The sequence below is a fragment of the Pogona vitticeps genome, chromosome 3, assembly GCF_051106095.1.
Source record: "Pogona vitticeps strain Pit_001003342236 chromosome 3, PviZW2.1, whole genome shotgun sequence".
NCBI classification, from domain to species: Eukaryota; Metazoa; Chordata; class Lepidosauria; order Squamata; family Agamidae; genus Pogona; species Pogona vitticeps.
In genome coordinates this window covers 180,193,409-180,208,996 of record NC_135785.1, presented here as the reverse complement: position 1 = coordinate 180,208,996, position 15,588 = coordinate 180,193,409, and the positions used below count along the sequence as shown (strand labels likewise).

At 41.7% G+C, this 15,588-nt stretch overlaps 2 protein-coding genes across 2 annotated transcripts in view; one reads left to right on the top strand and one right to left on the bottom strand.

The window, feature by feature from the left end:
* Window positions 1-8,212, bottom strand: part of STS (steroid sulfatase) — a 172,110-nt gene extending 163,898 nt beyond the window's left edge. The window contains exon 1 of the mRNA XM_078390363.1: window positions 7,634-8,212. The gene's annotated coding sequence lies outside the window, so the exon portion shown is untranslated. The remainder of the gene's footprint in view (window positions 1-7,633) is intronic.
* PUDP (pseudouridine 5'-phosphatase) overlaps window positions 7,471-15,588 on the top strand; it is an 88,319-nt gene continuing 80,201 nt past the window's right edge. The window contains exon 1 of the mRNA XM_020786967.3: window positions 7,471-7,664. Coding sequence (XP_020642626.2) covers window positions 7,577-7,664 — 88 coding nt within the window. The 5' untranslated portion in view covers window positions 7,471-7,576. The remainder of the gene's footprint in view (window positions 7,665-15,588) is intronic.

The following is a 15,588-nucleotide window of genomic DNA, read 5'->3' as shown; positions in this document are numbered from 1 at the left end:
GAATATCCATCCCCCCTTCCTATAATCTATTACAAGCTCCTTAGTTTTTGAAGTATTTAGAAGCAAGTTATTCTCAGTATACCATTTAATCAATTTTTCCACCTCGTCCCTATAAGCAGACTCATTCTCCTCTGAGAATGATACCCCACTACTGTGGTATCATCTGTGAACTTAACAATGGTATGGCTGTTATAAGCAGAAATACAATGATATGTATAGAGGCTATAGAGCAGGGGACTCAGCACACCAATACAAAGGCTGAGAACCGTAGATGTATATTGACCTACTCTAACCCTCTGACTGCATTCAGACAAAAAACTGTATCCATATACAAGTGGAAGACCCAAATTCCTTATTTTAATCACCAGCCTCTGAGGGAGGATGGTATCAAATGCTAAGCTGAAGTCCACAAAAAGCAGCTTTACATAGTTGCCCTATTGCTCCACATGTGGCAATGCAGTATGAAGGACTATAGCTACAGCACCCTCTGTTGATCTATTTGCTCTATATGCAAGCTGGTGGGTATCAAAACTCTGAGGTAGAGATGATGTAATATGATTCCGAACCAGTTTTTCAAAACATTTCATCACTACCTCACTATTGGCCCACAGAATTCATGAAGCTGCCAAAGCCTTAGACAAGAGGATGCTGGCTCTTACTTTTATGAGTGCCACTAGGTTAAAGCTAGCCTATGTAGCCTTTTGCTCTGCTTTACATGTGCAGTTTTTGATGTTTCACTTATACTAGATGTGAATCTGCAAAGAAATAAACCCTTCTTTTCATTCTCTGTTGCAGGAAAATGGACCTTTAACTGTGATGGACAGACAAGACATGACAAGAATCTCAACACTTTTGACTTTCTTTACACTTTTTCCAACAGTCTATATTGGAGGGGCATTTATTGATTTCAGAATTTCATACTATTTAATATTACTTTGGCAGCTGTTTAATCTCTTTACCCTTCATTATGAACATTTTCGAGAATTTTGGTTAGTCAAATATCAATAGGAATGTAAAATGCGGAGCTTTTGTGCTGTTCAACTTATTGTTCCTTTCTACTTCAAACCTACTTATCAAACCTAATATTGAAATTAGCTCAAGAAATTAGCAGGAAAATTAGCACAAGAATTGAGTTCAGAAATGAAACTGAGTACGCTTAGCTCTCCCCCACACTTCTCTCTGGAGCCCAATTTGGCGGTTTGGTTTTGGACCTATTTGGTCCTGAGCTGACCTGTTTGTAATTTGCAGAATGAGCCACAGAGGTTGAAAATTGGTTAAGGTGATGATGTAGAAATAGTACTTGGTAAATCTTCAAAAATCTTTGAGCACCCAACAGTGTGGAATTAAACATAATACCATGTTTCCACGAGAATAAGACAGGGTCATGTATTAATTTTTGCTCTAAAAAGACATTAGGGCTTATTTTCAGGGGATGTTTTATTTTACAGTCATGTCAACTTTTGGTTGCTGCACAATCGTGGAGGGTGGCGTTTCACTCAACTAGGGCTTATTTTGGGAGTAGGACTTATATTACGAGCATCCTGAAAAACCATACTAAGGCTTATTTTCAGGTTAGGTCTTATTTTCAGGGTACAAGGTGAAAATACAACTTAACACTCTCTAAAAGCATTGACGCTTTTGATAGCAACATATTGTCTTTAAGTTGCAACCTTTGTTACTGCACATTCTCAAGTGAAAGCCGAGTGGAATATTTGAGTTGCTGCAATGAGAAAGCCTAGTTTCTCTATATAACATAAGATTGAACTGAAAAGTGGAAGTCATGAGTAAGGTTTATACATCTATATTATAACAGAAGAGTTTTTTTAAAACTATTGCTTTAAAATTGTCTCCTATTTAGGTGGTTTAATTATTTACTTTATTGTTACAGTATACAACAGCGGCCACAAATGATGTTGGTGGAATATTCTCAAGCTCATCATCCTCATCTCCCCACAACAGGTGCAGGCTGGCTTTCTTGTGCTTTTTGGCTTCTGCTTTGGCTTTGCGGTAAATATGAATATGTCTTGCATTTTCTTCTTAGATTTTCTGGGTCTTCAGGCAGCATCCCCTTGAGACTTGCAGGGGGTCCTAAGGGGCACAGGGGCTTGGAAAAACCCACAGGCCCATAGTAGTAACCTTGGGGGCGCAAGTACCTTTTGGCTTTCTGCCTTTAGGGGCAACTGGGGGGAGGGGGGCTGGTTTTCCTTGTCCTCCTTCATCTCCAAGCCTCGCCAATCTCTGCAAAGAGCTGCAGGCATGCTCAGAAGTCCCCCCCAAACCACCGCTGTGGCATTTCAGCAACTGCTGTGGCATTTCAGCAACTGCTGTGGCATTTCAGCCCCAGGTGACCTAAGGGCATGCCAAGGCATGACCTACGGCTGCTCCTTTTCTAGCCGAACCCTTCAAACCTCTTCCTATTGGCCTGTAGGGCTGGAGGCGGCACCACATCGCTTCAGGGACCAATCCTGAGGGTACGCTTTGGTCACAGGGGACCCCTGTGTCTATCAAACCATCCTATAGGCCTACAGTGACCTCACCAGCCGCATATGTCATCCCTAAGCACCGCCCACCTGCGAGGAGGGCCCTGGGTCAATTCTTGGCCCTTTGTCCCACCTCAAAAGAGTAGGGTGCCTGTCAAAATTGATTTTGATGAACGCTAGGTATTCTAACTACTTTGAGGGACATCTACGTTCAGGAACTTAGACTTTGTAATGTTCATATAGCCTGTAATCCTATGCCCATACCTCCTGTTTGGAAGTGAGAGCTGGACCATAAAGAAAGCAGACCACCGAAGAATTGATGCCTTTGAATTGTGGTGCTGGAGGAGGCTCTTGAGAATCCCCTGGACTGCAAGGAGAACAAACCTATCAGTTCTAAAGGAAATCAACCCTGAGTGCTCACTCGAAGGACAGATCCTGAAGCTGAGGCTCCAGTACTTTGGCCATCTCATGAGAAGAAAAGACTCCTTGGAAAAAACCTTGATGTTAGGAAAGTGTGACAGCAAGAGGAGAAGGGGACGACCGAGGATGAGATGGCTGGACAGTGTCTGCGAAGTAACCAACATGAATTTGACACAACTCCGGGAGGCAGTGGAAGATAGGAGGGCCTGGCGTGCTCTGGTCCATGGGGTCACGAAGAGTCGGACATGACTAAATGACTAAACGAACGAAACCTATGCCCAGTTATGGAGTAGGCTTCACTTTGGAAAAAAAAAACATGGGTAAGAATATGCTGCAACATATTTTTTTTAAAGCCAAGTATTGAGGCTCATTAAATTCCTTTAACCAACTTAGGTTAGTCACCCAACTCTCCCCCTACATAGACAAGAGCTCCCTCGGGACCTTGGAGCAAGCACTGGTCGTTTCCCAGATTAATTACTGCAATTCTCTCTACATGGGGTTTCCCTTGAGGCTGATCTAGAGACTATTATGTGGCAGCCAAACTGGTGGTTGTTGTGAGCAAGTCTGACCATATCACCCCAGTTCTGGCTCACCCCCCACTGGTTACCTGTTGCATCCCAGATCATGTTCAAGGGTTTGACACTCATGTATACAGTTTTCTATAGTTTGGGACCATGCTTCTTGTTGGAGTGTCTTTCCCCTATGTCATCCGCCCGACCCATTACAGGCAAGGCTCCTTAGGGTGGCCACCCAGAGGGAGGCCCGCAAGTCATCTACTAGGAGTAGGGTCTTCTTCACGGTGGCCCCAAGCTTGTAGAACCAGCTTCTGGAGGAGCTTTGCCTGCTCCCCTCCCTGTGGACATTCAGAAAGCAACTGAAGACATAGCTTTTCATGGAGGCTTTCCACACCGCCCCTCCTAACTGCCTTGTGTCCACCATTCTGCTGTTCTATAGGCTTCTGGTTTATTGGTTAGTTATTTGGTTTTAAAGTTTTTGTTTTGTTTTGTTTATTACTGTATCCCACCCAGAGTAGTGCTCTGGCACTAATGGGGAAGGGTATACAAATGTAAGTATTAAATAAATTCCTAGGTTTTATTCTTGCTGTTGCTTCTCTTTTTTGATTTTCACTTTTGCTTTGATTATTTTGCATAGTGTAGTGCCTAGTTGTATTACTTATGGTTATGGACTTCAGTACTTATTTTGTTCTATATAAAAAAGGTGACAAACCTATAAATGCTGCATGTGAACTCTATTAGACATGCACAGAATCAATCTGAACATTTGGGTAACTTTAGTACATAGTGCAAGAGGGTTAAACTACATAACACGATTAAAGCATATTTTTAAAGTACTGCAAATATGGAACCAAACAACATGAATATCTGGATGTGACCTGCCAGTACTGAGTAACTACAGGAGTGTGTTGCTGTACTTCATGTCCATCTATTTGATGGAGCACACAACAGGTAAAAGGTTATGCCTCATTAGTTGTAGCTCATTAGGTGTTACTCTACTTCTCTGTCTATATGGAATGTTCCCACAACTGTTATTCAAACAGGTCATGCCTCATTATATATCAATGAAAGGTTCAGTGTATCAGTATTGCATTAGCTAGTTTCATCCATTGTTCCAGTAAAAATTAAGTGACAGTATTTTGTTTGGGCACAGAGGAGTAAAAAATATATCTATTGAAAAATCAATCTTCAAGGTTGGGGTTCCTTTGTTAGGCAGTTAGTTTCCACCACCTGAGAGTCACCTCTTTTAATTTAGCTGTCCTCTGGGAAAATAACTAGTACTAAACACACTGTGAAGTCCCATTAATTTAATTATCTAACCCCTTCTGTGAAAACAGTCTCACTCAGGCAACCTTGTCAGTTGGAACCAGGGGAGACCAATTTAATCTCATCTATTATTTGTGACAAGTAAAACCCTAGTCAAAGCAATGACTGGCAGGAGTTAAAAGAATTAGTTTTTAATGTGTAATTCTTTGAGAGGACAACAGAAACATTTGAAAACATTTCTTGCTGAAAGAAGCAAGCCATAAGAATAGAATGATTAAAGTTAATGACCACAATCCAATCTGACAGCCTCTCAAAGTTATTCTACACATTCTCTATTTATCCCAGTTATTTTCTGTTAAGAAGGGACAACAAAAGGACATACAGAACTGAGCTGTCATTTTTAATACAAAATAATGCAAACCACTGTTAAAAGGTTGGCCTGTATCTCTCAGATGCAGAGAATGCATATGCCATTGGTTTCTTATCTGTGCATTGCTAATTATATTTTATCTCTCACTTTCTTATTTAATAAGATAACTCATTTTAGCATATTATTAGCACCTTCCTTCCTCTCTCTCTCTCTCTCTCTCTCTCTCTCTCTCTCTCTGTGTGTGTGTGTGTGTGAGAGAGAGAGAGAGAGAGAGAGGGTAATTCTTTTCCTCTCTGACTTTAAACTAAAAGCACTTAACAAGATTACACCTATCAGTACCTCATAGTTAAAGGCTGCTACATTAAAACTCACTGGCATCCAATCCTATCTGCCAACAGCTACTTTTCAGGGTTTATTCTGAAGCCTTGGCCTCTTCTAGACTATGATGTTCATCTTTATTTATATTTGTAGTTGCCTATCCTTGTGACATGCAAAACCACCTAATCCAAAAGCTGCACTGCTATGAGCAGTTACGTGGGAGTCAGTCCCACTGAAATGAGTGGGATTTAGGTCTCATTAAACAGACTGGAGGCAATGTCTAGTCAGAAACAATTCCCACTAAATGTGGCATGCTGATAATTCCTTAGGATTGCTGTAGTTCCCCCCCCCAACACACAAACTGTGAATTTAAGTACCTCAATATGTTTACAGAACAAGTCAAGTTATAGCTTTATAATTGTTGCTTAGGAGGAAAGGGACGTGGTGGCGCTGTGGGCTAAACCGCAGAAGCCTGTGCTGCAGGGTCAGAAGACCAAGCAGTCGTAAGATCGAATCCACGCAACGGAGTGAGCGCCCGTTGCTTGTCCCAGCTCCCGCCAACCTAGCGGTTCGAAAGCTTGCAAATGCAAGTAGATAAATAGGGACCACCTCGGTGGGAAGGTAAACAGCGTTCCGTGTCTAAATCACACTGGCCATGTGACCACAGAAAGATTGTCTTCGGACAAACGCTGGCTCTATGGCTTGAAGAGCGGGATGAGCGCCGCCCCCTAGAGTCGGACACGACTGGACAAAAATTGTCAAGGGGAACCTTTACCTTTACCTAGGAGGAAATACTGGATACAAAAGTGGCCACTAGGAACAAACAAAGGCCAGGGCTGAGAAGCTGGTTGGAAAGGTATGAGGGAAAATAGAGGAAACAGGGGGTTTTCCGGGGTACAACCACATGCATGTTTACTCCACAGCAAATCCCACCGCATCCAGCCGTCCCTACTTTCTGGTGTTTCAGATTGTATCCTTAGAGGTCTTCTAGCCTTAGTTTGAGATACTCCACCGCTGGGGACCATGGGGCCCTCCTAAAGGTCTTCAGACTCCCCTCCAAGAACCAGGAAAATGTTGAGAGTCGGAACCAACATGACAGAGATCCTGTATTAATTAACCCCGGAGTAAGTCCTGCTTCAGTCCACGAACCTTCTTTCCAATTAGAGCAGTGGGGGTCTGCACCTAACAAGGGTGACCCCTCCCTTCCTGGGAAAGGCACACAAAAACCGCTGTTCAAATACTGCATACGTTCCGGCTGCATCTCCTAACAGATGTCTTCTCTCTCACGCTTTTCCCTCCCGAGTACTGTATGTTAAGACTGTACTGGATGCTCAGGTTGGAAGTACAGTAGTGTACAAAGTTTGGAGAAATAACTTAAAATGGCCCCTGGGAGCTGAATTTATCGGGGCCGCCGTTCAACTCGGTCCCAGGGTAGCTGCAGCTGCACCTTCTGAGGGTTCCAGCGTTTTGCTGCAAGACACGCGTCTTTGAAAGAGCCGTTCCTGTACTGAGACTCGGGAGACAGATCGGAGTCGACCTCGCCTACCCTTCTCCCTGCCTAGCCCTTAATATCTCCTAGCGGGATATCATCTCCTTATCATCAATATTCATCACTTTTCCCGGACGGACTTGGCATTCTTGAGCCCGTTTTCTAGGAAGGAAGAAAACAAGTACGTTGGAACGGCCCTTCGCATTCACACGTTCTCGGCCTGCCTTTTTTTTTTTTAAAGATATCTGCTGCAACTCCCTTTAGTTTCCACGCGGCACACCCTCTCCCCACAATCCAGCATTGAATGCACATTTCTTCAGCTGCACAGCAGCCACCCTCCCTTTTCCATCGAGTAAGAGCAGAATACTAACGTCTTTTCCGCACCTGCGCAAAGCCCCAGAATCTCTCCCCCCCCCCGCCCCAAATCTTAAAAGCGGTGGAATTGCCAAGACGAGAGACAAGCAGCCACGTTTCTTTTACTAGAAATAAGAAGTCCGGGTGCGCGTGCGCAACAAACAATACCCCCCCCTCGGCCCCGTCCTTTCATTATCCCTTTGCGGAATATGAACCGAGCCAGCTGGGGCGCATGCGTAGGGAAAGTTCCGAAAGAGCCAATCGGCCTTTTTGCGCCCACTCCCCTCCCGCATGCGCGGCGAAGGCGTTTTTGCTTTGGGAAGGGTTGCTCGGCTTTCGCCCGGGGGGTCGCTGTTGCCGCGCTATGGCCGCGTCCTCTGCTTCGCGTTCCCGCCCGACGTCGTTCCAACCCGTCACTCACCTCATCTTTGACATGGACGGCCTCCTTCTGGGTGTGTAGCCTGCCTTCTACGGCTCGTAGCAGGAGAAGCCATAGCTAAGCCTGTGTCGTCCTCGCCGCAGGGCTTGCAATGGACTCCGGTTCTCGTTTTTCAGCTGCCCGCTGTTGAGGGGGGGGGGCGGATGTCAGTCTGCCTGGGTGGTTCCTTGTCTTTCCTCTCCCCCCCCTCAACCCCGCACTTCCCGTATCAATAGCCCGAAGCTGAGGTTCTTCGTTTTTCGCAATGTAAGCACGCTTATCCACTCTCTTGTTCTTCCCGGTCTGGGACCAAGGCAGGCAAGAAGCAACTCACTACCTCTAGTCGTGCTTCGCTTCTGCATTTCCTTCCTCGGGTCCAGAAAACGGGCAATTCATTTGCCAGCTTTAAAGTGGAGCGAGCGTGGCTCTTCCTCCTTTCATGCTTCCCACGTTCACTTTCCGATCGTGTGCCCACGGAAGATTTTGGAGGAACCCTGCATGCCGTAGGAATGGCAAGAATGGGATTTCAAACCTGCATTTTTAATATCTGGGCCATAACCGGTACAAAAAGAAAGAAAGAAAGAAAGAAAGAAAGAAAGAAAGAAAGAAAGAAAGAAAGAAAGAAAGAAAGAAAGAAAGAAAGAAAGAAAGAAAAAGAAAGAAAGAAAGAAAGAAAAGCCAGTCTGCATGGCCTTAAGCAAGCTGCTAGTAAACCATTTCTGAGTACTCTCTACCTAGAAAACCCTGAAAATTCAGAATTGACTTGATGGCACATGATTATTGTCTCAAATCTTAGCTAAGCTTAATTATTCCCAAGTACATGTACACAGGATGACCTACAGTATATTTAATAAAATGTGTCAAGAGAAAAATAGCTTGTTGCCAGCATGATATTTTCTTATTGCAGGGCACCAAGGTATAGAAAGGTTCAGGTGATAATGATAAAACTTTATTACAAAAGACCAGCCACAAATAAAACATCAAATTGTATAAATATACAGAAGTATGTAAAAATATTGGTATTGAATGCAAAGCAATAATCGGTTCTGAGGTGAACAATACCAGCGTCAAAACATCTCCCCTAAAGCAATTCCAGAATGTCTAGCAAACCATGCTCTAACTACAGAGGCTCATCCACTTTTAGGGTCCTTTTTCTAATGCCCATTGCAGCAGTAAGAAATTTGGCAACCCTATGTGTAAGGATGGGATTGGAGTCAGACAGCAGTGCATGCTCTGTACAACCAGGAAATTGGCCGATCAAAGGGGAAACAAGTTCTTCACGTATATCCTTGTAATATGTACACCACAACAAGATGTGTTCAGTTGTTTCTATTCACTCCATTCCACATGGGAAAGGTGCTCTGCCCAAGGAATCTTTTTATACCGTCCCTCCTGCACTGCTGAAGGTAGTGTGTTAAGCTGGTCCAGAGTAAATGCCCTTTGCCTGGGCTGCTCCAACTGAGCAAAATAAGGTGCTGCTGTAACTTTGTATATGTTGTCCTCCCTAAGGCAGAATTCTGGGGCACTGCTTAAATCATTTTGTCTCTCGATGTCCTCAATACGCTGCTTAATGATTTTCTTTGCCTGTTCCATTCCCATGGTTAACAGAGTCAACCTGTTGAGAGACCCAAAAAGACTATTTTTTGCTCAATTAACTGAACCCATTTTGACTTAAAGGTGTCTTGCAGGATCAATGGTGCAAGACCAATAGGGAGATAAGACAGTCTGAGCCAGTATATGAGAAATGCAATCCATATCCTGGCTTCGATTTTAATTCGACCAGTTTCCAATCTTAGTTTTAGTGACGGCACATGATTATTGTTTCAAATCTTAGCTAAGCTTATTCAGTAAATATTATTCCCAGGTACATGTACACAGGATGACCTACGGTATGTTTAATAAAATGTGTCAAGAGAAAAATAGCTTGTTGCCAGCAGGATGTTTTCTTATTGCAGGGCACCAAGGTAAAGGTTCAGGTATGTGACAGCAGCTTTGTTTTCAAAGAGATGTAGTAGATTTTTATAAATGGGCTGTTCTATGAAGTCTGCATATGTGTCAGTAAAATGATATAGTATGGCTTTTGTAAAAGATATAGAGGAATCAAGAACTCTGCTTTTTAGCAAATGATATTGCTTCTTGGGATCTTGCTAGTGAAGAAACGTGTTTGAAAAGCAAAATAGTTGGCAGTGCTAGAGAACTTAAAATCATGACCTTCAGAACCAGAGGGGATGCAGTACTTATCATAAAGTATTGTACTACAGAGAATAGGAAGTGCATGATTTAGCATTTTTGAGGACAAGGTTTTCCCCTGAGAAGTTTCTTTATATTGTAAAAGCTGAAGTTTTTATAATGAGTAAATGTGATTTAAAGGTAAAGCACATGAAGAGTGTCTATCAGTGTTCAAAACCTGAAATAGAAGAAGTTCCGCAGTAATCATTGTGTTGCCATGCATTTGACAGAACAGTTGCAGATAAATAGATAGGTATCTAATGGTTGTTGTGGGTTTTTCGGGCTCTTTGGCTGAAGGTTGTTCTTCCTAACGTTTCACCAGTCTCTGTGGCTGGCATCTTCAGAGGACAGCAACCTGTGCTCTGGTGTAGTTGGCTTGGGAGTGCAGTATTTATGGCTGTGAGATAGGCTTTTGTCTTTTTCTGTAGATGGGTGATTAGTGTGTCTTGTTGTGGGTGTATTGTTGTGCTAGGGAGAAGAGATTATTTGTCCCTGTGGTTTATGGGTGTTATTAGCTGGTCTTTTGTGTGTAGTGATCCCCTGTCCTTGTGGCTGGGTAGAGTTCGTTGACCTTTTGCATGCTGTATTTTTGAGAGCTGGGAGCCAAGTTTTGTTGAGCTTCACACTTTCCTCTTTTTTGTTGAAGTTCTGCTGGTGCTTGTGGATTTCAGTGGCTTCCCTGTGTATCCTCACCTAATGATTACTGGTGTTGTCCAGTACTTCAGTATTTTGAAATAGAATTTCATGTCCAGTTTGTTTTAGGGCATGTTCAGCTACTGCAGATTTTTCTGGTTGTTTTAGTCTGCAGTGTCCCTCATGTTCTTTGATTTTGGTGTGGATGCTTCGTTTTGTGGTTCCAATATATACCTGGCCACAACTGCAAGGTATCCGGTATACTCCTGCAGTGGTGAGGGGGTCCCTTCTGTCCTTTGTTGACCGTAACATTTGTTGTATTTTTGTGGTGGGCTTGAATACTGTTTGTAGGTTGTGTTTTTTCAAAAGTTTCCTGGGCACGGATCCCAGCAAGACCACTTTCTGGAAATGTTTGGAGTTGCGAGAAAATGGCCTTCAGGACTGCAGTTTTTTTACCAGCATACAGTGATTGATCTGAAATGTGTGGAAACTAGGAAACTCTAGTAAGCTGAATCCTAGTCTCACATACACTTGGTATAAAGCAACAAGCAAAAAACATACAGTACTGCTTATATATCATCTCAAAGCACTCTCTGTGCAGTTTACAATTTAATTCTGCAAGTTACACATCTCCCCCGCCCCCCCCAGCAGTGAGCTGTGAACTCAATTTACCTACAGTAGTGCCTCGCTTTACGATTGCTCCGCATTACAACTAATCCGCTTTATGATGATCTTTTTGTGATCGCAATTGCAATCACAAAACGATGGTCTAAATGGGATTTTTTCACTTTGCGATGATCGGTTCCCTGCTTCGGAAACCGATTCTTCGCAAAACGATGATTTTTCAACAGCTAATCGGTGGTTTCAAAATGGCCACCAGGTAACTAAAATGGCTCCCCACTGTGTTTAGGGACGGATTCCTCATTATACAGGCAGCGAAAATGGCTGCCATATGGAGGATCTTCGCTGAACGGTGAATTTTTACCCCATTGGAACTCATTGAATGGGTTTCAGTGCGTTTTAATGGGGTTTTAAGTTTTCGCTTAACGGCGATTTTCCTGGAACAAATTATCGCTGTTAAGCAAGGCACCACTGTACCTTAGAAGGATGGAAGGCTGAGTAATGATATAAAGTGTATCGTTAAATGTATATATATATATATTGTTAAAATACATTGTTACTGAAGGTTGCTTCTCAGATTGGGTGCAACTGCAATGTTCTTACACTTGGCTTCTGTTATGAAGCCTGCAGTGTACAATTTTCTGATACAGCTTTGCATTTGGTGCAGGTCTCAAGTTTAAATCTGCCAACTGTGCAACTTTATTTTGTATATGGGCTATATACTTGGATAATATGTTGCATGAAAAGAAATGTTGGTTAAGCACATATTAGGGTGTATGATTATTACAGTAGTTCTCACATATGAAGTTTTTTATATATTCCAGGTGTGCATAATTTATGACTCCCCCACAGCCCTCCTTGGCTATATATGACAGCCCACTAGGATTTTATAAGCCCTCTTTGTTCTTGTTGCTTATCTGGGTGCATCCAAACAGAGTGGGTGTCGAGCACTCTGTGGACTAGTGGATTATATTTAGTTTGCCAGGTTAACACGTGATAAAGGCATGAAACATAAAGTGAATCTGATGATGTCAGAGTGTTTTACAGTTACTGTAGGCAGAGTTGTCTTTCTGGTTGTCTGGGAGTTTTTATTTCAGTAATGATTCTGTTCCCATCTCCTTTACAAAATAAAGCTATTGATCTACTGTTTTTATTCTTGAAGTTATTATGTTTTTTTTTCTATCTAAAAAGTGCAATTAATTTAAAATGATTTAACAAATCATATTGTTCTAATAATAATGACTTTTAAACATCAATCAGAAGAATTTCAGATTCCCATTAATTAAACCTGCAATATTTGTCACCATGACACATGGTCTCAAAAGGTAATTGTACTGTATCCAGTGGCATTTATTGTGTTCTTTAGGTTGCAGTGTAATAGCACAATCCTAGACTTGCCTATTGAGAAACAGGTCCCACTGTTCCTATAGACTGAACTCCTATATGGCTCTAAGTAGCTTTGTTCACATAGTCCTAACTGCATAATCACATCATTCTGTTTCTTCGTGGTTCTATAAAGTGCAGTAAAATAGTATGTTTTTCATCTTTCCTACAGTATGCTTCTGGGAATAATCTTCTAAGTCTATATTAATTTTCTTGTTTTTGGTTAATACAGAGATTTGTTTTCTTAAGAAGTCTTTTCTGAAATATTGGTTTCTCCTTTATATTTTGAAGAATCTAGAGACTAAATGTCATTTATTCATTCATTTGTGGCTTTTCTCCCAAGGACACCCAAGGTAGTGCACAACTGAAGGAAAGAAGTGTTCCTTCTGTCTTGAAGTTTCCACTTCATTGTCTATTCATTGTATAAATTATATTATGACTGGTTCAGATTGCAATAGTTCTTTATATTGTTTATATTGTAGTGTTTGTGGTGTCTGTGTTTGAAGCATGTATACATTGCCTTCTGTTTACAAAAACATATTTTATCAATAGCATTCAATCAATATGGACAAGAGTTCATAGAATTAAAATGTAAGATATGTCTGGAAGTGTCCAGGCACATTGGAATGTTGTGACAGTGACTTTCACATGCAAAACATGGTTGTTATGCCTTCATCTCAACCTATCTGTTGGTTATCTTTTTTGGTGTCCACTATTTGCACAAAGACGGTATCTAGGAAGTCTAAGCTACTGAAATGTTTTGAGATTTTGAGAAAGGGAATATGGTATTTTTCCGTGTATAAGATGACCCAATGTAAAAGACAACACCCACATTTCCAACCCCAAATAAGAAAATTTGATCGCTGCTTTCCCCCTCCCTAAGCCCCATGGGGCTTCTAAAGTGCAGGGGTAAAGCAGCCATGAAAGGGTTGTATGATCAAAGGGCTGCGATCCTGCAGTCCTTTCATTGCTGCTTTATCCCTCCACTTCCTAAGTGCCCTGGAGCTTATGAAGTGCAGGGGAAAAGCAGCCATAAAAGGGCTGCAGGATTGCAGTCCTTTGATCCTGCAGCCCTTTCATTGCTGCTTTATCCCTCCACTTCCTAAGCCCCGTGGGGCTTAGGAAGTGGTGGGGAAAAGAGCGATCAAAGGGCTGCGATCCTGCAGCACTTTGATCCCTTCCCCCTTACTTCTGTGTATAGGATGACCCTCATTTTTTAGTCTAAAGATTTTCAATAAAAAATATTGACTTATACATGGAAAAATATGTTATATTCTCATCAGGAACATTATTTTTCCATATGGAGAAGTAATTTGCTTACAGGTCTTGATTTTAATAATGATAGCCCTTTGCATTTTGAATTGAGTGAATGCTGATTGTACAAACACTGTTTAATTGAAAATGTATTTCTGATCTCGTGCACTCATAGTTAGCAACCTGTCTTTGTTGCTAGAATGAAAATGAAATACTTCGCTTTCTCAAGTCAAGAAAACATGACACATTTTTTTCCCCACTGGGAGCCTTAATTGTTCATTAAATGTATTACAAGTCTATCAGAATTTTAATGTGCTATACTTTTAAAAGATGGGTTTCTATAATGCATTGCAACAAGGTTTAGTTAGATAGTAGAGCATATTTCACTGTATCATATTTCCCACAAGAACAGGAATAGCTGAATTTAATTTTTTGATGTTCTGCTTGATAGTTTTTAAGATGAGGAGGTGATCTTTTATTTGTGGGGGAGACAAAAAAAAAGTTGAACATCTGATGCTTAATATAATGAATGGAGCATAGGCGGTAGGTTTGTTTTAAAAGCCTCTATGGGCTTTTAAAAATAAAATTCGAAGTAAATGCCAGAGCTTTCAAATTATTGCCTTGAACCACTGATTCCTAACCTGGGTGTTGAGACCTCCAAAGGGGTCACATAGTGTTTTCTGGGGTGTTGCCGCACTTGTTTTTAGTTGCAGCTATTTTAAAGAGATTCCCATATGTGTCCACATGGTGTAATATGTTATGTGTTATTGTTCATCTGAGGTATTTACCTCATTTTCAGGCCTGCTAAGGACCAAATGATTGCTTTGGTGTTCTGATATGTAAAACCATAGAATTCAAAGAACTCGTACTTTCTTTTTCACATGACTATAAGTCAATATTCTTATGTGCATGCTCCATTTAAATTATCCTTTTTCTTTTTGAAAAAAAGACTCCATAATTTTCATCCCTCTTGACTAAACCCTAATCAATTACATTGTTCCCTCTACCCTGTTGTAACTTTTACTGAAGAGTATTTTTTTAAAGGAAACTAAGAATCATTTTGTGTAATAGCTTCACATACATTTTTACATTTGTGAAAAGTTTGTTAGAGGAATCTGGAAGTTGAGTCATGGCAACTGGACTTCTTTCTTGTTAGGTTGAAATGTTTCACTACTCATCCAAGTATCTTTTTCAGTCTGGGGAGAGTTGGTAGGAGATCCCTGATATATCCTCCATGTTGGTTTCATTTCCTCCTGGTCTGAATAGGCTCCTTAGAAGGACAAAGCACTGGGGGTAAGTGAAGTTTCCACTTCTGCAGTCCTGCTCCACCCATTGTCATGATTAGTTAATGGTCATTAACAGTGGTCTTTCTGGGGTATGTGATCCTAATCTTTCTGGGGATGGATGAAAGCCAGCATGATAAATAGGAGACAGATTGTATCTAAGGCCTCCACCCCTTTTGAGTGAGTGAGGATTTTCTATATACACATGTGGGTAGAAGCCTTAGATACAATCTGTCTCCTGTTTATCATTCTGCCCTTTCATCAGTTCCCAGAAAGATTAGGACCACACACACACCAGAAAGACCACTGTTAATGACCATTAACTACTCATGACTATGGGTGGAGAAGGACTGCAGAAGTGGAATTATCCCTCACTTCCAGTCTTTTCCTTCTAACAAACCTATTCAGACCAGGGGGAAGTGAAACCTACATGGAAGATATATCAGGGATCTCCTACCAACTCTCCTCAGACTGAAGAAGCTATTTGGATGAGTAGTGTAACGTTTCAACCTAACAAGAAAGAAGTCCACTTGCCATGACTCAACTTCCAGATAA